This window comes from Akebia trifoliata, chromosome 1, assembly GCF_017979445.1.
Source record: "Akebia trifoliata isolate Shusen 1 chromosome 1, ASM1797944v1, whole genome shotgun sequence".
Taxonomy (NCBI): domain Eukaryota; kingdom Viridiplantae; phylum Streptophyta; class Magnoliopsida; order Ranunculales; family Lardizabalaceae; genus Akebia; species Akebia trifoliata.
Window position 1 is genome coordinate 29,346,400 of NC_141375.1, and position 21,126 is coordinate 29,367,525.

The window sequence follows — 21,126 nt, forward strand, 5'->3', positions numbered from 1 at the left end:
TTTTGGGCTTCTCCGTTATATAATTACACTTAAACACAAAGCAAATATTGATTATTTATCTAATGAAAATAATCAGACATTAATTTTGATATATAAATAAATAAAATCATACATATTGAAGTTTGAATTATGAGTGTGAAAAAAATCAATATGAGAAATATTTTGAAAATTTGATAATATTAAGTTCGGGTTGGCCAAAAGTAATGCCCATGCCCAACCCAATTTGAGTTGGACATTTTTTATTGTTATTCGAATCTGGGGTGGAACCTAAGCTAAGTATGCCTAGACATGACCCAAGGTTGGGTTGAACTCATCGGGTCAGATTTTACAGGCCCAAGTTGCAACCTTACTTGCACATAGGCTCTTATAATGCCATAACAGATGGGGTAAATTACACATTGACCCCACTAGAGTTTGCTACACTTCCATGTTGACCCCTAACATTTTGAAAATTGCACTTATCTCCTTTATAATTATCTAAGGGGTTTACTTACCCTTTCCATCAAAGTTATGTCAACCAAACAGTTAAATTTCATTTATAAAGACCATTTTACCCTTTTAAAATGTTACCCTATTATTTTATAATAATAAAAAAATAGGCCTTTGAAGAAATGGGTTTAGTTCAATCAATGCTTAGACTGGGATATTTTAATTATTATTTTAAATTTAATTTATAATAAACAAATAAAATAAAATAAGATGGTAAAATAATAAAATAACATCTGAATTTTGGGGGTAAGTAAAATTATCAAAATATTAGGGGTCAAAATGGAACTATATCAAAATACAAAGGTCAAAGTGTAATTTGCCCTAACAGATGTTACTTTATGGCATTAATTCCACGTGCATGACTTGCATTATTTTCACTACTTGTAGTGTACACAGCGTTGGAAAGAAAGGCAGAGGAAGGGAAAAATTTAAAACCAAACACAATGAATCAAATCAGCCTAGTGGAAGACAGGTGGAAGGTGCCAAAAGCCGGCCAGAATAAAAAAAATAAAAAAGATAAGCAACCACTCGTTGACTTAATAGTGGATGGAACTGGGAGTAACCTTGGATTCATCTTTCTTCTCTAGATCGTTAGTGAAAAAGAGGAAGCAATTGGCTGAAAAGTTCAGGTTAGTATCCAAAATCTTTCCTTAATTATTCTCTATTTCATTCGTCTGTAATTTTTATTTAGTTGGATTCGATTTTCAGTGTGCATGATTCACCCATCTAATCGACTGCTTTTGGTGTTCTTTTCATACAATTAATGTGATATTGGATTTTAGGAATTTAGATGTTAGTAGTTCTCTAGATCTATCTGGATTTAATCTGATTTTGGTGTTCTTGAATGGGTATCTTGTTGATGCTTGTGAGCCCAGGTTCTTTTTCTTACCTTTTTTTTTTTAATCGAAGAAAAACAAACCTATATCATATGATAACCTGACAAAGATTATGGGTCTATGGTTATCTGCCGACTGCCATGTCAGCACAATTGAACGTAGTGTCCATGAGAAATCAGTTTAGAACAGTTGTGATAATCTGACTTAGCCACATGGCATACGCAATGACACTCTTGATGAGACAGACTCGAGAATCGTAGATCTGCTCTCCTCGGGATACAAAACTGCACTTTTTTATTGGGGAATCATAGTTTTATATCCCGAGGTGAGCAGATACACTTCAGGGGTGTCGATTGAGCTCACCAATTTTTATTTATTGTCAGTCTCAACAATTGTTATTGTTGATCTCGACAAGTTTTTTAAAAAAATGGCGAACTCGACAATAAAAATGTTGAATCCAAAATAAAAAAGTGGTGAGCTCGACGCTGGTAAACTCCACTTGTTTTCGTTTTAAATTTTTTTTAAAATTAAAATACATGGAAAGATCGACTAACAACTTGACATAACGACTTGTGTTAGTGATTTAAAGACCAAAAATCTTCAATCTAGATTCCCCCCCAAAACTAGTCATCTTCAACCTCAGGGTGAAGTAAGTTTTTCACCCTCTTTTTCAAGCTTAAAGCCATTTCTTCTTGAATCTTCTTACCATAAGACACAAGATAGGATTTTTTGAGAAGTAGATTATCGAAGGAATTATGGATAGAAAAATGAAAGATTTCTACATGACATTGAAGACGAGATTGAATAAGTTAGATATAGTTTAAACTAGAGTTTACTTGAAGAGTGAGGATTTTAACCCCCATCCTCAATCTGAGAATTGTATCTCCTTCAAACTTAAAGTTAAACAAAAAAAAAAAAAAGAGATAGATTTTTGGAGGAGAAAGATAAGTTTAGGGGTAAAAAATCGAGGATTTTCAATAATACATTGAAGAAACTAGACTGAAGATAAGGTTGAATAAGTTAAAAATATTTTACCCTGGAGGTTAACAACTTGAAAATGATAGATTTTTTCCTTGAAATTTTAAGGGGTATTTTGAGTTTAAATAAAAGAGCATTTAGGTCATTTTCATATTAATCCCTCAGACGAAAACACGTGTCTTTAATGAGATCAATAACTTGGTGATGACAGGAATTGAACCTAAATCTATGATATCATCACCCAATAGATTTTAAGCTAGATAGATGACTCCTTCCCAATACATAATTATAGTTAAATATAAATTGGTAAAATGCATTTGCAATACACATGAGTGAAAAACACCAAAAAATTAGAAACTCCGACAAAATTTATAGGTTGATTTATTCTTGACCCAACTAATGATTGATGACACTGTTTGATTAAGTGAAATTATATTAATAGTCATCGTAGATAATGAGAAATGAGTGTTGAATGGGTAAAAATCTCTTTTTATAATAGTAAAGTTTAATATTTAAGTTAATAGAAAAAGATTAAATAATTCTATTTTTTTTTTGCTATTATAAATTTTTTATACAAAAAAAAATATTATTATATTTTATCTCTCTAGCTAAGTTACTTTTGATAATCAATTTTCTATGTGTTTTGATTAAAAAATTATTATTTAAAAAAAAAAAAAAAATCTTACCTTTAAGCCATTTCATGAAATCTAGAAAGTTGTATTGTTGGATTTTCAATGAGATAATCAATGATTCATAAATTAAAAAACAAAGGTGATGAGCAATGTGGGCTCAACCACCTTTTTTAATATTTGAAATCTTAAATAATAAAGAGAGATTTACCGGCAGACGTATCTATTGTAATTTTATTACAAAAACTCCCTTACTTTGTCAAATTCATCACCGATCAAACCATTACTTTATGGATCGGACTAGCATGAATAGCTTAGCAAGACTTCAAATCTTACTAAGGGTCTTTGGGCCCACACAGATTATGAAATTGGCAATCCCCCGCCACATACTTCTTCTAGATTTCATGGAAAAAATCATATTAAAAAGAAAAAGAAAAATCCTTTTGAGCTTGTTCCAGGGTATTAAAAATGGATGGCTACCAAACTTCCAAATTTAAATCTAAAGTTTAACAAAAAACTAATTGTTTTTTTTTCTTTTTCGAAATTATTTTTTCAAAGTTCTTAGACATTTTGTCCATTATAACCTTGTGATATCAGATCATGTTTTTGGACACCACGAATTGATGAGATTAAGAATCATTTCAAGGTATATTGAGTAACAAATTAACCCATCAGTTTGAATTTTATGATGGGGATCCCCACTCCAGGGGTTTTTGGATGGCAAACTTTATTAGTGAGGTTTGGTGGGTAAAGAATTTCATAAAGTAAGGTTCCAACTCCAAGGTAGTTTTTATAACAAAAATGCAACAGTTGGGGTCTATCGGTAAATCTCTCAAAAATAAATTTGTGGGAAGAGGAAGTTAGGGCAAGAGAGAGACTCTTTCTCTCCTTGCACCACGTGTCAAACAACTATTGGGTTGTCAGCAAAAAATACTCCCCTAAATAATGACTTAACACATGTTACTTAGGGTATTATTTCCATGTGACTTGCATTATTTTCACTGTTTATTAATAGTTATGATTGTGGGCCAGTGTTGAAAGTTGAATCCTTTCTTTAGAGACAACTCGGGGAAAATTCAAAAGCAAACACAATCAATCAAATCCAGCCACCACAATCAAATAAAAAAAAAAGAAAAAAACGTCCGTGTAATAGGTTTTTTTTTATAAGAATTGTGATAATCTGATTTAAGCACATATTCAATCGACTTACTTGACGTGACAGGCTTGAAAATCATAGATGTGCTCTTCTCAAAATACAAAATTGCACTTTTTTATGGGGGACCGTAGTTCTGTATCCTAAAGAGAGCACATCTACAGTTTTCAAGTCTGTCACATCAAGAATAAGTCAATTGAGTTGCCACCTGGCTAAGTCAAATATAAGACTGGGAAGAGAAGTGGGGGTTTTGGGGGCTGAAAAGAGAACAACGAAGAAGGAAAAGAAGAGTTTCTTACTGCTTGGATAGCAGCCCAATAACTTTTAAAATCCAATAGTAAAAAGAGGGATCCCACTCTTTAGGAATTGGGATGTTTGTAGTTCTTTAGATCTGTATGAATTTAATTTGATTTCGATGTGGTTATCTTGCTGATGCTTGAAATCGAAGTTATATTTTTTTTTTCTTTTCACAAATTTGCATTTAAAAAAAAATTTTTTTTTACTTGATTGAAGAACATGAAACCTATGAAAAAGACTAAAACCTAAGAATGATTATGGATCCAAACTTGGTGAGATCAATAACTTGGTGATGACAGGAATTGAACCTAAATCTATGATATCATCACCCAATAGATTTTAAGCTATATAAAATAGATACTTTGTTGCCAATTGTATAATTAAAAAGAAAATTAGGAGGGGGGGTTGAGTTTTTTGGATTTTAATCGGTTCGGTCCATTCGGGTTTCAGTTCGAGTTTGGTTCGATTATTGGGTAATGGATTATTTATTTGTACATCCCTACCCTAGAGGTTAACAACTTGAAAATGGTAGATTTTCTCTGCTAAAGGTTAAGGGGTTGAATTTTTTGGATTTTAATCGGTTCAATCCGAGTTTGATTCTGATTTTTTGGTTCAATTCTGGTTCAATTTTTGGGTAATGAGTAATTTATTTGTATATCCCTACCTTAGAGGTTAACAATTTGAAAATGATAGTTTTTCAAGGGGTATTGGCTTGAATTTAAATAAAAGGGCATTTAGGTCATTTTATTAGTTCTCTTGATGAAACCTATATCTTTAACGAGATCAATAACTTGGCAATGACAGGAATTGAACCTAAATCTATGATATCATCACCACCGTAGATTTTAATTTAGATGATACCTTTCCGATAAATAACTATTCTCATATATTAATTGGTAAAATGCATTTGCCATACGCATAAGTGAAAAACACCAAAATATTAGAAACTCCGCTTCATAGTTGGACTCAGTGAAATATATAGGTTCATTTGTCGTTGATTTGCAACCACTACTTGATGACGCGGTCTAATTCAGTGAAATTACAATTACATTAATTCTCATCGTTGAAAATGAGAAATGAGTGTTGTATGGGTAAAAGTCACACTTCTCTTTTTATAATAATAAAGATTATTATTTAAATTAATAGAAAAACATTAAATAACTCTAAAAAAATCTTCTTTTTTTCTTTTCTTTTTTTTTTGCCATTATAAATTTTATATAGAAAAAATAATATTATTATATTTTATCTGTCTAGTTAGTTACTTTCACTGTTTATTAATAAATAATAATTATGATTGTGGGTCAGTGTTGAAACCTCTCTTTTTAGAGGCAAAGGAGTGGGGAAATTCAAAAGTAAACACAATCAATCAAAAGCAAGCCCCACCACAGTAAGCAAAAATAGCTTTTGGTTTGAAAATGGACGTTATAATAGTTTTTTCTAAAAAAGAAAAAGAAGAAATGATTTTTGTAATTTCATATTTTTCTATAAAATAATTCTCTTAAAGCATTGTTTTTTCCATCTTCCCCAACAAAATGGTTATTTCTCCCATCTTTTGAGTTTCATAATAAATGGAATTTATCTAACTTTTATCCCCCTTCATCTTTGGACTTGAATCTTTCAGGTTATAACTTACTCGCAAACCGTCGTCATTCTCCCTAGTGGATGTAAGTAAGCTTGGATTCATCATTTTCTTCTTTAAATCTTGAGAGACAAAGACGAAGCATTGGGCCAAAAAGTTCAGGTATCCAAATCTTTCATTTATTATTTTCTACTTCATTCATCTTTAACTCTTAATTTTATTATACTTTTTTTTTTCCGATCCGTTTTTAAGATTAGTTAGCTTGAATATCCAGCATGCATAATCTCAATGACTCATCCAAGATTCGAGTTTTTGATAATCTTGACAAGTCGCTTAATTTTTGTGTAACACACCCAAGTCCTTAATAGCAAATAATTCTTTCCCAAGCCGAGATAGAGGGTGAGAGAGAGAGCTGTCTCTTGATTACTAGCCACAAAAATATCATCGACGTAGATAGGGAAGAAGATGATAATTCCATCGCGGTGATAGATAAACCAAGTTCAACAATAAAATAGATAAGTCGATGAAACCAAGCACGTGAGGCTTGTGTTTAGGCCATAAAGTGACTTCCTTAATCGGCTCACATGATGAGGATGTTGCTCGTCAACAAAGCCCGAGGGTTGGGCCATATATACTCCTTCCATTAAATTGTCGTGGAGAAAAGCGTTATGGACGTCAAGTTGGCGAATTGGCCAAGAAATTCTTGAAATGTCTGATCACTTCTTCTTCCACATCTTTACCTTCTGAAAGTATCTTGCCATCCCTGTCCAAAATGTTAGTGATCTTGTTCCTAGATCCTTTGGCTTTGATCGAGTGATGGAGAAAGGCATTGTTTTTGTCTCTTAGTTTTAACCAGTTGATTCTAGACTTTTGTTGGACCTTGAAATCTTGGATTGTCAATGCTTTAGCATAGGTTGTGGTCAACTTCTCTACTTAGAAGTATGGCCAGTAAAGTAAGGGATGGCTTGCGCATTGACCTGAATCAAGACAAGCCTACTTCTGGCTTTTTTATGCACAAGGTTCCTGGTTGCACTCTGGTTTATGTTCCAGAACTTGAGTCTATCTTTGACAATCTTGAGCTTCATAGTAAATTAAAATGAACAAGTGGTGGCTGTGAGCCCTGAAGCTCCAAGCCTCTCTAATAACATCAAGGAACTCCCGGTCTTGAACCCAAATATTGAAGAATCTAAATGGTTTTTTACCTCCCAGTGTGTGAGGATTCAAAGACACTAAGCAAGTGCTATGATATGATAACCTACTCGAAAGGATTAAGCCATCGACCTCCTTAAACAAATCTACCCATTCAGAATTAACAAGGATTTTGTCAAGCTTGCACCATATTCTCCCCAAATCTTGTTTATTGTTCTAAGTAAACTTGGCTCCAAAAGATGTGAGATCCATCAGGCAACTGGATTCCAAACACTTAGTGAATTCTCTAACAATAGCAAGACTAGTTTAGCAAGCCTTCAAAGCTTACTAATGATCTTTGGGCCCACATGGATTATAAAATTGGCAATCCCACACCACATACTTCTAGATTTCATGGAAAAAAAATTAGAAAAAAATCCCTTTTGAACTTGATCGAAGGTATTAAAAATGGATGACTACCAAACTTTCAAATTTAAATCTAAAGTTTAATGGAAAATTATTATTATTATTATTATTTTGTTGCGAAATTCTTAGAATTTTGTCTTTTATAATCTTGTGGTATCGGATCATGTTTTTGGATGATGCCACGAATTGATGAGGGTAAGAATCATTCCAAGGTATGTTGAGTAACAAATTAATCCATCAATTTAAATTTAACAAATTAACCCATCAATTTAAATTTTATGATGTGATCTCCACCGCAGGGTAGCAAACTTGAAAAAAGTGAGGTTTGGTGGGTAAAGAACTTCATAAAGTAAGATTCCAACTCTAAGGGATTTTTTTGTAATAAAAATGCAACAGTTAGGATTGGGTAAATCTCTCAAAAATAAATTTGTGGGCAGTGGAGGTTAGGGTAAGAGAGAGAAACTATTTCTCCATTGCACCACATGTCAAAGGGCTGTTGGGCTGTGAATAAATTTGCTCACAGTTTTGTGAGCAAAATATCACTCCCCTCAATAATGCCATAACAGATGTGACTTTAAGGTATTATTTCCATATGACTTGCATTATTTTCACTGTTTATTAATAATTATGATTGTGGGCCAGTGTTGAAAGTTGAATCCTTTCTTTAGAGACAAATCAGGCGGAAAATTCAAAAGCAAAACACAATCAATGAAATCTTGCTACCACAATTAAAGGAAAAAAAGAAAAAGAAAAAATGGTCGGTATAATAGTTTTTTATTTTTGTATTTATTTTTAAAATATTATTTTAAGTCCTGTGTCTTTTCCATTTCTAAAGCAGTGTTTTTCCTTTTTCCCCACAAAATCGTTCTTTTGAGTTTCCTAATTAAATGGAATTCATCTGACTTTTCCAGGTTATAATATCTTTACTTGTTAACTTATTCGCATTCGTAAAAGCTCGTTGTTCTCCCTAGTGGATGCAAGTAAGCTTGGATTCATCTTTCTTCTAGAAATCTTAAGAGATAAAGAGAAAGTAATTGACCAAAAAGTTCAGGTATTCAAAATCTTTTCTTTATTATTTTCTTCTTCATTCATCTTTAATTTAGATTTTATTATACTTTTTTTTTCCGATCCATTTTTAAGATTAGTTAGCTTCGATTTCTAACTTGCATGATTCACCCATCTCAAAGACTTGTCCAAGATCCAAGTTTTTGAAAATCTTTAGGCTATGTTTGAATTGAGAGAAATGGAGAGAAGAGAAGAGAAAATAAATAAGTTTCTCTCAATTTGTCTTGTTTGGATTGTTAAGGGGGGGAGAGAAGAGAAAAGAATTGGAGAGAAAAAAAGGTGAGTTTTCTTTCTCTCCAAAAATGGAGAGAAGAGGAAAGAAATAGATATAAACACTTTTAAAATATTTTATAATTTCAATTCTGCCCCTAAATTTTTTTAAAGATATTTTAAAATTTTAAAATTGTCCTAAGTTCTCTCAGGTCAATCCAAAATGGTGGAGAGAAATTAAATTTCTCTTCTCTTCTATTCTCTTAATGAGTTTCTCTTCTCTCAATTTCTCTCAATCCAAACATAGTCTTACAAGTCAGGTTTTGATGTTTATTTTTATTTTTATTTTTATTTTTTCATTCAATTAAATGTGATTGGCGTTTAGGAATGAGTGGTGATATCTACGTGGTGTTTTACCATTGAGTTTTAAAAGTTATTGGGCTGCTCCAGCCTTAAAAGAGGAGTCTTTTAATTATAAAAATTAAAATGCAAAGAAAAAGAAAAAACATGTATACCCCCATTGAGATAAGCCAAGAAAAAAACATGTATACCCCCATTGAGATAAGCCAAGATGGTTAGCTACGGTTGAGACATAAATAAAGGGTGATCACAACCTCCCTAAAGTGAGCTTAAACTAAATTTTTTTTATGTAATTTCAAATAGAATCCATCATTGTCAAATTACAGCCAACAACACAACTAACTAACTAACTTTCATTTAGGGGATTTGGCAAATTCACATGTATACCCCCACTGACATAAGCCAAGATTACTCTTTGTTGAACCATCCAGGTTGAACTATGCTAACATTTAATTCAAATACATCAATCATAAACTAGTTTAAGCTTCACTTATAATTGTTTGTTGGAACACTTAACTCTTACAAAATTATCAAACCCTAGATTGAGGAAATCTAGATTAAAACTTATAATTAAGCTTAACTTATACTTCTATCTTTATATTTTATACAATTGGCAACAAAAATAATTATTTTATGGTAAAAATATATTTTAAAAAAATATAAAGCAAATTATACAAGTTATTGTAAAGGGGAAATTATATAAAAAAAATACCTAAAAAATAATAATAATATATTTTTATAATTATTACATCGAACCAAAATCGGCACTTTTAGTGTCAATTATTATTATTATTATTTTTAAATTCAAATTTCAATAAATTTTGATTAAAAAAAAATGCTAAATTTTTTGGTGAATGCCCTATTACGTGTTGGCTAACAGCCCAACAAACATTTGATATGTGACGCAATGGCATCAGCAATAGAGAGCTTCTCTCTCTTGCCCGTTGCCCACATATTTATTTTTTTAGATTTCAAATCTTAAAAAAGGGTAGTTGGGCCCACGTTGATTATCACATTAACAATCCAACAATACATCCTTTTAGATTTCATGAAAATATTCATATTAAAAAAATATTTTTTTTCGAGCTAGATCCAAGGTGTTGAAAATGGGCGGCTACCGAGTACTCAAATTTAAAAATAAAATTCAATGGGGGAAAAATAACTATTTTTTAATTTTGTTTTTTTAAAGTTCATATAAGTTTGTCCTCTACAACTCCATTGCATCGGATCATGTTTTTGAATGTCACAAAGTGATCAAATCAGAAAGTTTGCTTCGTTCTATTTTATTTTTTTTAACTATGGGAAAAGGAGAGAAAGTGGCGTTGCCAAAAACTGCGTCCATTTAACATTCAAAAACAACGTCCAAACACTCCTTTCTCTTTCTTGCCCACAGTAAAAAAAAGCATACTTTCTGATTTGATCACCTTGTGACATTCAAAAACGTGATATGATGCAATGGAGTTGTAGATGAAAAAATTATATGAACTTTTTTTGAAAAAAAAAAGAAGTTATTTTTATAGTTGAATTTGTTTTTAAATTTGGGTGTTTGGTGGTTGCCAATTTTCAACACCTGAGATCAAACTCGAAAAATAATATTTTTTTAATTTCTCTTGTTTTTTTTAATATGAAAATTTTCATGAAATCTAAAAAACTTTGTTGTTGGATTGTCAATGTGGGCCCGATGACTCTTTTTAATATTTGAAAATTTTAAAAAATAAATATGTGGGCAGTGGGCAAGAGAGAGAAGCTTTCTCTATTGTTGATGTCATTGCGCCACATGTCAAACACTTGTTGGGCTAGGAGCCAACTTGTAATAGGGCGAGCGCCAAAGAATTTAGCATTTCTTTTTTTTTTTTTTTTAATTCAAAATTTGAATTTTTTTTCCAGCACTTCAAGTGCCAATTCGATAATTTTAAAAAATGTATTACTTTTTTTTATAATAATTTTAAATTTTTATAATTCCCCTATTGTAAATCATGTATATAATATTTTATTTAAATAAATTTCAATTTACCTAAACCAAACCCTGAATTGAAACTGACCCCGAAATTTTCTTTTCGATTTTGGGTCTTGCCTTTGGAACAAAATCCGAACCTAAAATTTTCGATCTAGTTTCAGCCATACCCAGATCAAATCTGAGAATTCGGTAGAACCAATGTACATCCCTAGGGTGAAGTTAGCGTGAATTATGAATTTTTCATAACTTTTTTTTAAGTTACTAAAATTATGAGATTACACTTTCTTCACTAACTTAGCCACTCTAGTTCTTATCTTATTTTAAATAAATTACATGCATTTAATATCTTAAATTATTTTTTATATGCATTTGAAAATCATAATGGATTGATTGGACTGGGCCTAATTTTCATAAACTTGGCAGTGAGCTTTAAAATATTGTTCTACAATGAGTCAATGTGATGGACGATTAAACATTGACTTTCTATCTTGGTTTCCTCATAGACTCATATCACACCCAAGTTGTGATGAATTGTACCGTTTAGGATGAGTTTTAAAACGATGCACAATAGTGAATTAAAATTCTGTATAATTACTTAAAAATGTTATTCAAATATTTTAAATAAATAATCAAATGTTATATCATATTTTACAATTTAACATATTATAAGTGTTTTTTTTAGGGGTCCAATTTGGTTCCTAAGACACTTAGAACCATAACCATTATATTTTGTACGGTTCTAGTTCTTGTTAGTTTCAGTTCCGATACCAAAAATAACTGAAACAGGAATTGAAATCACCAAAAGACACAACCATCGATTCCGATTCTTAAGAACCGGATGAGAAAAAAAGTATTTGAAATCATAATAAACATTTTTCCTTTAAAAAAATTAACATATTTTCAGCAAAATTATTACCTTAGTTAAAATTTGTTACGCGCAGCTAAAGATATAAATTAATCATTATTTTCAAAAATAAATCTTTATCTTCTTTAAAAGTAATAAATTTTGGAAGAGATAGCTAATTTTAAGCTCTAATCCATAATTTATATAAAAATTTGAAGAACATTATATGACGTGCGTTAAATTTAAAATAAAATAATTCCCTAAAATCATTTATGGTGTTAAAAAAGACAAAATAAATTGGTTTCGGGTAATGTCGAATAGAACCTAATAGTTCATGTTCTTATCGGTTCAATTCCATGTTAGACTCGGCTCTAATTGATTCTAATAAAAGGGGATCCGGAACTAGAGTTTTCGGTTCTGGTTCGATTTTGGTTAAATGGGTACTCATTGGCACCCCTAGCATTTTTATAATTTAAAATACTAAACAAGGTATTTTAGTACAATACCCTCTACATAGTTTTGTATAATACCCATTAGGGACCAATTAGTTGCACATCACTAATTGTTGGTTGCACACCAAGCTTAAACAAATCCCTTTTTTTTTATAACATTTATTTTAACCTACTACTTGCACTGCAATAGTTACCTTAAGCCTTTAATTTTAACTTGTAATTTTGTATTCTTTTCTTGTATTTTGTGATTGATTTTACTCGTGTTTTCTTTGGCTCCAACTTATTTAAGGTATTAATTTTCTAATTTTTTAAAAAAATTTAATATGAACCTGTGTATTTTAAGGAAACTTAAATATGTAAAGATGGTTCTGAAACCGAAACGACAAAATATTTCTTGCAAAACTTAGTGAATCAATAATTGATTTTTGTTAGCATAATTGAGGAAGAACAAAAATATTTAAAAAATAAAAAAAATAAAAAGGAGTACAACATTTTTTATATATTATTTTTAGAGTGTAATCATCCAAATGGAGTGCAAACGGGAATTTTTAGGTGGAGTGCGATTGGTAACGGGTGGTGTGCAACTAGTCGTTCCCAACCCATCATATAGGTATTAAATCTTTACAAAAAAAAAATGTGTGGATCCCACTCTAAGGTTTGTTATGAAAGAAAAATACTTTACTTTCTAAGTTAGTAAGGAAGTTTTCTGATTCTATCAATTTGTGGCATCTAAAAACATGATATGTTGTCACAGGGTTGTTGAGGACAAAATTCTAAGAACTTTGATTTTTTTGATTTTTTTTTTCAAAAAACAATCAGACAGTCGTTGAATTTTAATTTTAAATATACTAGTTCAGTAGTTGTCCATTTTCAACATCATGGATCTATTGATTTTTTGTAATGATGATCTCTATGGCAGAGAGATCATCCTCACAAAAAAAAAAATCAGCCCAATCTGAAACTTCTAACCCTATGAAAAGTAGGTTAGAAATGTGGACAATCGATTTTTTACCATTATTTTTTAAACCACTTTTGATGGGGTTAGAAGTTTTAGATTATGCTGATTTTTTATGAGGATAATCCCCTCAGCATAGAGATCACCCTCACAAACAATCAGCCCAAGCTATACTTTTAAGTTGTATATGACAAATTTTGGCTCCCAACGTTAACTCCCTAAAGTAGGCTGTTGAACCTTATTTTATGAAGTTTGTTACCTAGCAAACCCTAGAGTGAGGATCCATGTCATAAAATGCAAATTTATAAGATTAATTTGTCACTTAACATATATTGGAGTGGATTTGACCTCATCAATTTGAGACATTAAAAGCGTGATCTGATGACATAGGGTTATGAAAGAAAAAATTATAAGTACTTTTAAAAAAAAATACAAAGTAAAGAGTTAATTTTTATCGTTGATTTTTAATTTTAAATTTGAGAGTTCGATAACCATCCATTTTCAACATCTATGATCAAGATCAAAATTTTATGTTTTTAAGAATGTTTTGTTTTGAATTTGATATTTTCCATAAAACCTAATAGGCTATATTGTTCGATTTCTAATCTGATAATCCATGTGCACCCACCGACCCTTAGTAAGATTTTAAGACTTAGTAAGTTAGTCACAATAGCATGATTCATAAGATAAGGTTTGTTCTAGTAACAAACTTGATAAGGAACAAACTTGATAAGGAAGGTAGTTTTTGTAATAAAATTGCAACAGATAGATCTACTCGGTAAATCTTATAATAATAAAGAGAGCTGCTATTGGAATCACAACTTTAACTTATTACACTCCAATTAAAAAAATAAAAAATAAGTGAATAATTGAGAAGAAGCCAAATTGGGGGCCAATAGCAGTTCTCATAAAATTGCAGAGTCAACGTAGAAACACTGGTGAGTCACATTTGAAATGCACCGAGTCAGCTAGAAACTCGGCCGATTTTGGAAAACACCCTTTCTCTAACTTCTTACGTGACGGGCAGAAAACCATAGATTTGAAGCAAATTAGAATCCATGAACAATCACACAAGATATACATGATTCGGTCAGAATTGACCAATGTCCACGGGGCGTAAACGACAATTTCACTAAATTAACCAATCGAAGAACCAAGTTACCGTTTTCCACTACCTCTTGTATCTCACTAATGAGGCGGTTAGGGTTTCTTCACTCTCTCACAGCCTTAAGAAAAAAATCCTAAAAAATATACTTAGTTACAAAGATGGTAAAAACAGGTCGGATCAAGAACCAAACCAAATGGGTTCAAAATTAATCAGGTCATACGGATTGTTAACGGATCATCAAGAATCCGGGTTGAATTCTTGAGAACTCTCCAGCATCAGGAATAGAAGACATAACTCAACAGATTCATTATGAGAATCACTAGGAATATCTTCCCATCTCAGCCTCACGTATGAGGCTAAGCTTCAAACATCGTTTTGAGGTTAGTAAATCGTAGTATCATCGGTGAAATTGAATGGTTAAAAAAAGGTAGATATTGTTGCAAGTAGTGATTGGGAAACATTCTTTTCCATTCCTTTTCTTAATGTGTTTGCTACTACTACATTATTTTCCATTTCTTTCCTTAATATGCTTCCTACTACTTTTTTTCGGATCTCATCTAAAGGAACTTCATAATTGATTCTGGACTTCATTTTTGCTTCACAGAAGTGGCCATGGATTGTCTTTCTTTTGTAACTGAAGTGGGAAAGCAACTATGGGGTCCCATCAATGATCTAGTCTCTTACCGGACCAACATTGAAAAACTTGGAAACCGAGTGGCAGATTTAAAAGCAAAGAAGAAAGATGTTGAGAATCGGGTGGAAGAATATCGACGGAATTTAAAAGAACCCACTGAAGAAGTACTACGTTGGCTAGAAACGGTGAATGAGATTGAAGAATCTGCACGAAAAATACAAACAGAAGCTGATGAGGACAAGAGGTGGCTCAAGGGATTGTGTCCTGATTGGATCTCTCGTTATAATGTGAATAAAGAGGCAGCACAACTGGTACTGAGAATTGAGGAACAGCTAAAAAAAGAAAATTTTAGTACGGCGTCGCAGCCTCTTCCAAGTGTCATACCAAAACGTGGCAATTATGTCATGGGTCTTGAACCCATAGAACGGGCAAAGGATCAGCTAATGAAGTTACTGGATGAAGAAAATATTAGAGCCATAGGGGTGTACGGAATGGGGGGAGTGGGTAAAACTACTCTAATGAAAATACTAAACAATGAACTTGAAGAAAAGAAAACCTTTGCGAAGGTGATATTTGTAACTGTATCCAGTAAACCGGACTTGAATAGAATTCAAGATCAGATTGCAAAGAGGCTGGGCTTGGAGCTTGGGGATGAGGATAGTGATAGGGCTTACGATTTGTCACAGAGGTTGAAGCTGGAGAAAACAGTTCTTATTATATTGGACGATCTGTGGGAGGAATTAGACGAGTTCCAAGTGGGTATCCCTAGTAAAACAGAACATAAGGGTTGCAAAATTGTCATGACCTCTCGAAAGAGAAGTGTTTGCAATAAAATGTATACAGACAAGGACATTCAAATGGAATTATTGTCTGATGAGGACTCGTGGGCTCTCTTCAAAAAGAAAACAGGAGAAGTAGTTGATTCGCCCACATTGCAACATGATGCGAAGATGGTCATGGGAGAGTGCAAAGGATTGCCATTGGCAATTGTGACAGTGGGATTGTCATTGAGAATGATTGATAATAAATTTATATGGACAGAAGCACTGAGGAAATTACAAAGTTCAGTACCGACTGAACTGGAAGAGCTTGAGTACGGGCCAGTGATTTCATCTTTACGATTTAGTTATGACTTTCTAAAAGGGGATCCGTTTATCAGGTTATACTTTCTGTTTTGTTGTTTGTTCCCTGAAGATGAAAGCATTGATTTGAAAAAGCTATTTTTGTACGGTTTTGGGGAAGATTTCTTTAAAGTGGTTAAAACATTGGAAGAAGCATCAAATAAAGGAAAATTTTTTGCCCATAGACTAAAAGATTCTGGCTTGTTATTGGATGGTGATTATGGATCGGAGGAAGTGAAAATGCATGATGTTGTAAGAGATGCTGCCATGTATATTGCAATGAAAGATGGGCATGGTTTTTTTGTAATGGCTGGACTACGGTTAAAAGAGTGGCCAGAGTCTGAAGGCTATGAAGAATATAAGAGAATTTCACTGATGTACAATAACATTACGAAGCTCCCTGAAGGGTTAAAACGTCCCAAACTCCGAACTTTGTTATTACAGGGAAATGAATATCTGAAGGATATCCCAGACAATTTCTTCACATGGATGCCCTCTCTTCAAGTTCTGGATCTAAGCTATACTGGGATTAAATCCTTGCCACTATCGTTGTTGTGCCTCACAAACCTAAGGACATTATGTATGGAAGGTTGCCGCAACTTACAAGATGTATCTTTACTTGGAGGACTGGAACAGCTTGAAATACTTAACCTGAATGGTTGTGAGATGATCCGTGAGTTGCCATTGGAATTATGCCGACTTACCAATTTGAAGCTTTTAAATCTGACAAACACGACAATACTTGAAAGGATGCCGTTCGGGGTGATATCAAAATTAACTCGTTTAGAAATACTGAACATGACAGAAAGATTGAGGTGGTGTGATATTGGTGAAGAAAATGTTACCGGGAAAATAGCTAGCTTTGCTGAGATGGCATCATTAAATCGTTTGACAGATCTACAAGTGGAGTCTAAAAGAGAGGAATGTTTATTTCAAGATATGGAAGGCGGCCCTTGGAGAAAATTAAATAGATTTGACATTCAAGTGGGAGAATATTGCATGGATTTCCTTTATGTTTCTGACGTGAGAAAGAAAATGAATCTTGTTATTTCAAGTCCAAATTTGGCGAATTGGATTAAGGTACTGTTGGAAAGAGCAGAGGAGCTAATGTTAGTAGAATGCAAGGATGTTGAAAGTCTTGAACAGTTGGATGTAAATCTTGTAGGTTCAAATTGTTTGGTATTTCTTTCTCTTTCATGTTGTGACCAAACGAAATATATCATTAACTTTGAAAAGAAGAATGTTCCTGCCGCATTTGCTAACCTCCAGGAATTGCACCTCCTTGCGCTACCAAACCTGAAGAAGCTATGGCATGGGGCTGTTCCATCTCGTCATGATGATAAAGGAATGGAGAGACTAATAAAATTACGAAGTACTCCTCTTCCTCCTCCAACAAGTTTCACAAATTTGCAAAACTTGGACATCTGTAAGTGCGACAAGTTGAAGAATCTCTTCACATTGAATTTAGCAGGAGGGCTCCATAAACTTCATTCTTTAGAAGTGTGGCATTGCAAGAGCATGAAAGAACTAATTTCAGAGGATGACGAGAAAGAGGAAGAAGAGATTAAAGAAGAAGAAGAAGAGTTGAAGATGTGCAAGAGTTTGTTTCCTCAGTTACGGCTACTACAGTTATGTTATCTATCAGAACTAACATGCTTCTACTCAGGAGGAGGAGGAGGAGGAGGAAGAGGAGGGTCAGGGAACATGCTTTTTGATTTTCCTTCTTTGGAAATCATTTCCATTAAAGAGTGCCCAAAACTGAAGAGACTCCCCTTTGGCCCTCATACCGCACCTAATTTGGAAGAATTCTGGTGTGGAGAAAAATGGTTAAAAGGGTTAGAGTGGGCGGATGACGACGACTCAGATAGCATCAGATCAAGACTCAGACGACAATCTATTTGCAGGTACGACCTCTAATACTATCTATCAAATATTAACAATCTCAAGATTTGTTTTTTTCTTCACCTCTTGTCTCTTTCTCCACCTTACAAAAGTCTTGAAAACAAATAGATTTGTGGAAGAAGTCGAGTCGGAGGTTGAGGAGGAATCAAATGAAGAAGTCGAGTCGGAGGTCGAGGAGGAGGAATCAAGTGAAGGAGGAGGAAGAGGTTGAAAACAAATGAGATTGGTTTTTCTCTCAGGTAAAATATTTTCTTTTCTTTTCTTTTTCAATATATAAAAGAACAATGCTGGGAGGAAAATGCTCGGTGACAAAAAGTATTTACTGCGATTCTCACAAGTCTGACGTGGTATGTGCAGATAACCATAGATTTGTTTCCTCACGACACGAGTAAAAACCATCTACGTTTTTGTATGCATGCCCACTTCAGAATTGTGAGAATTACAGTAATACCGTGTCACCGCAGCACTGTTCTGTATAAAATAGGATAAATGGTAGCTAGTTTTTATCTATCAGTTATTTTGCTTCAACACATGCAGGGTTCTCTTCTCCTTTGTTTTCATCATAGTTTTAAAACTCATCGATTCAACTCGTCTGAGTCGACTCCTCTCGATTTGGTTTTGAGGTGACTAGGATACAAAACTCAATAATGTTCAAATCAAGTTGAGTTTTCGAATATTAAAACTATGGTTTTGATCTGGGTAAAAGTTAGGAAAAATATCCCCTAAAATTAATTATCCTATTATTTATGTTTTTTTTTTAATTTTGTAAAAAATTGTTTCTATTGATTTTGTGGCAATAACGTTGATATTATCCTACAGAGCTTTTCACCAAAAACTGCTTGTGAAGCACAACTAATCGTAATTTTCTTTACAAGTTTAAGTATGAAGGAGGGGTTAATTTTCTTAATTGCATGTCGGTGACATTACCACACATAAACCTCACCATCTCACCAAAACGGTACCTTAAAACATGTCCTATTGCCCCACGGAGGATCGAACTAAAATCAATCGTAATTCAATCACTTTTCATTTTAAACGAAAATAATTTAGACTTTCCATCAAAAAATTTCCACAAAAAATGACTATAAAATTTTTTAATATAAAATTATTCATTTTCTACCATTTAATAAACCTTCTATTTTAAGGAAAAATTGGATTAGCACTTGCATTGTCGTCACACACTACATGCTAACATTGATTCCTTTTGTTTGCCCAGCTGATACAATGATTTCGGTGGCTGCCCTTTCTTTGGCATCTGTAGAATGCAAGATATTTTAGCAAACCATGCACTTTTGGCTATACAACAAAGCATTTAAATAATTTATCTGTTAATATTTGGTAGGTAAAAACTACTTATTATATTTGTGGCTTGTATTATGTTAGTGGTATTATATTGGCAGAATGTTCCGTGTCTATGGACTATAATTAAATTCATAGTCAACTTGTTTTAGGATTTCTATGAGGGATTTTAGTTTTTTTTTAAATAAATGTGATTGAAATATTGTAACTCTGGATTTCATGGAAATAGTGAAAGGATATCTTCACCCCTTGTGAACGTAGGCAATTTTACCGAACCACGTAAATTTTGTGTCGTGCTCTCTTATTTCTGATTTTGTGTATCTTTTTTTCTCTTTATTATCATTGTTTCTCGCACTCAATTTTATACACTATTCACGTGTTATTAGTCTGATGGACTACTACAACTACCCATATGTACTTTTTGTGCAAGGATATTCACTGATTTTCCATATTATCAACTTGATGATGATTGATTGTGGACATCTACCTCCTCGATGTTTCCTGTATGTAAATAAAATTGACATCCTGTTTATGTACACTATCATTTAGCCTGTTGTGTCACTGATTTCCTGGGTTTTGGGCCAATTTCTTTTTTAGTTGCAGTATACCAATCTTTTTTTATAGAATCTCTGATTCCTAAGACACTTTGTGGAATTGCTCTTCCCAGATTGAATTCGTCATCCTCAACATTTGGAGTTATTGCCTTTTTTTTTTTTTGGCAACTCTCTAGGTTTTGTTGCGATTTTCACAGATTGGTCAACATTGGCATAGAAAATTTTCAAGTTAGAATTTATGGGAAGAGAAGCATCTATAATTTTCCATACAAATGGTGGAAGATATATTTACCTTTCAAATACATTTTTTACTAATCTCCTTTCTGTCCTTTAGTTTTGTGTAATGGTTTTACATGCGAGATCACATTTTTTTAGTTCACCGGCACTTTCTTCTCTAGTGTACATTTCACCGATTCCTACAATTATATCAATTAGAGTTGTGATAATCTGATTACCCCATGTGGCATACTCAATTGATTACCTGACGTGACAAGTTCGGAAATTGTAGATCTGATCTCCTCGGGATACACAGATGAACTTCCCCATAAAAATGTGTATCCTGAGAGAACCATGTTTCCCGAGGAGTGCAGATCTACGATTCCCAAACTTGTCGTGTCTGGGTAGTCGATTGAGTTTGACACGTGGGTAGTCAGATTATCACGATTCTATCAATTATTGAGAAGTAGCATATCTATGCTAAATTGGGGTAGGGGCAAGGCCTGAGTTTGGGTAGGTTAGGGATAACTAATAATAATCGGGGCAAGGTTGGGTTTAGCTGAACCCGCTTTGTTGTTCTCCAGATTTCTCATTCAATCAAGCATGAAGCTTGAAAATAAGAAAAGATATTGAGTTTATAGAGCAATACAAACTGCAAGCACTTCTCCATAGAAGCAAGGCCTCAATTCTCATGAGAGACATAATGTTTGCACTTTTGCCAAGTTCTGTATGTTCTCTCAGAGGTTTTGCATGCAGTTTCGATTTAAGTGTGTAAATGGGAAAAAAAATCTACCGAATACAGAAGGAAGGAAATGAATTTGAGGAGGCATGAATATGTAGCCTCTATTTTATACTTAATGGGTAAAGATAGCTTATTATTTTCCATAGTGGTGGCAGATATTGAATAAGAAATCCTGAACATTTTGGGTTGTGA

The 21,126-nt window shown here is 33.0% G+C and overlaps 1 protein-coding gene across 1 annotated transcript; it reads left to right on the forward strand.

Annotated features, from left to right (window-relative positions):
• Positions 1-920: 920 nt before the first annotated feature.
• On the forward strand, positions 921-19,595 carry LOC147411560 (disease resistance protein At4g27190-like). Its single transcript, XM_086449913.1, has 6 exons — positions 921-1,118; positions 6,004-6,123; positions 8,427-8,566; positions 15,071-18,125; positions 18,232-18,362; positions 19,340-19,595. Exons 4-5 carry the CDS (start codon positions 15,079-15,081, stop codon positions 18,332-18,334), a joined length of 3,150 nt encoding a protein of 1,049 aa, XP_086306039.1. The 5' UTR covers positions 921-1,118; positions 6,004-6,123; positions 8,427-8,566; positions 15,071-15,078; the 3' UTR covers positions 18,335-18,362; positions 19,340-19,595.
• The last annotated feature ends 1,531 nt before the right edge of the window (positions 19,596-21,126 follow it).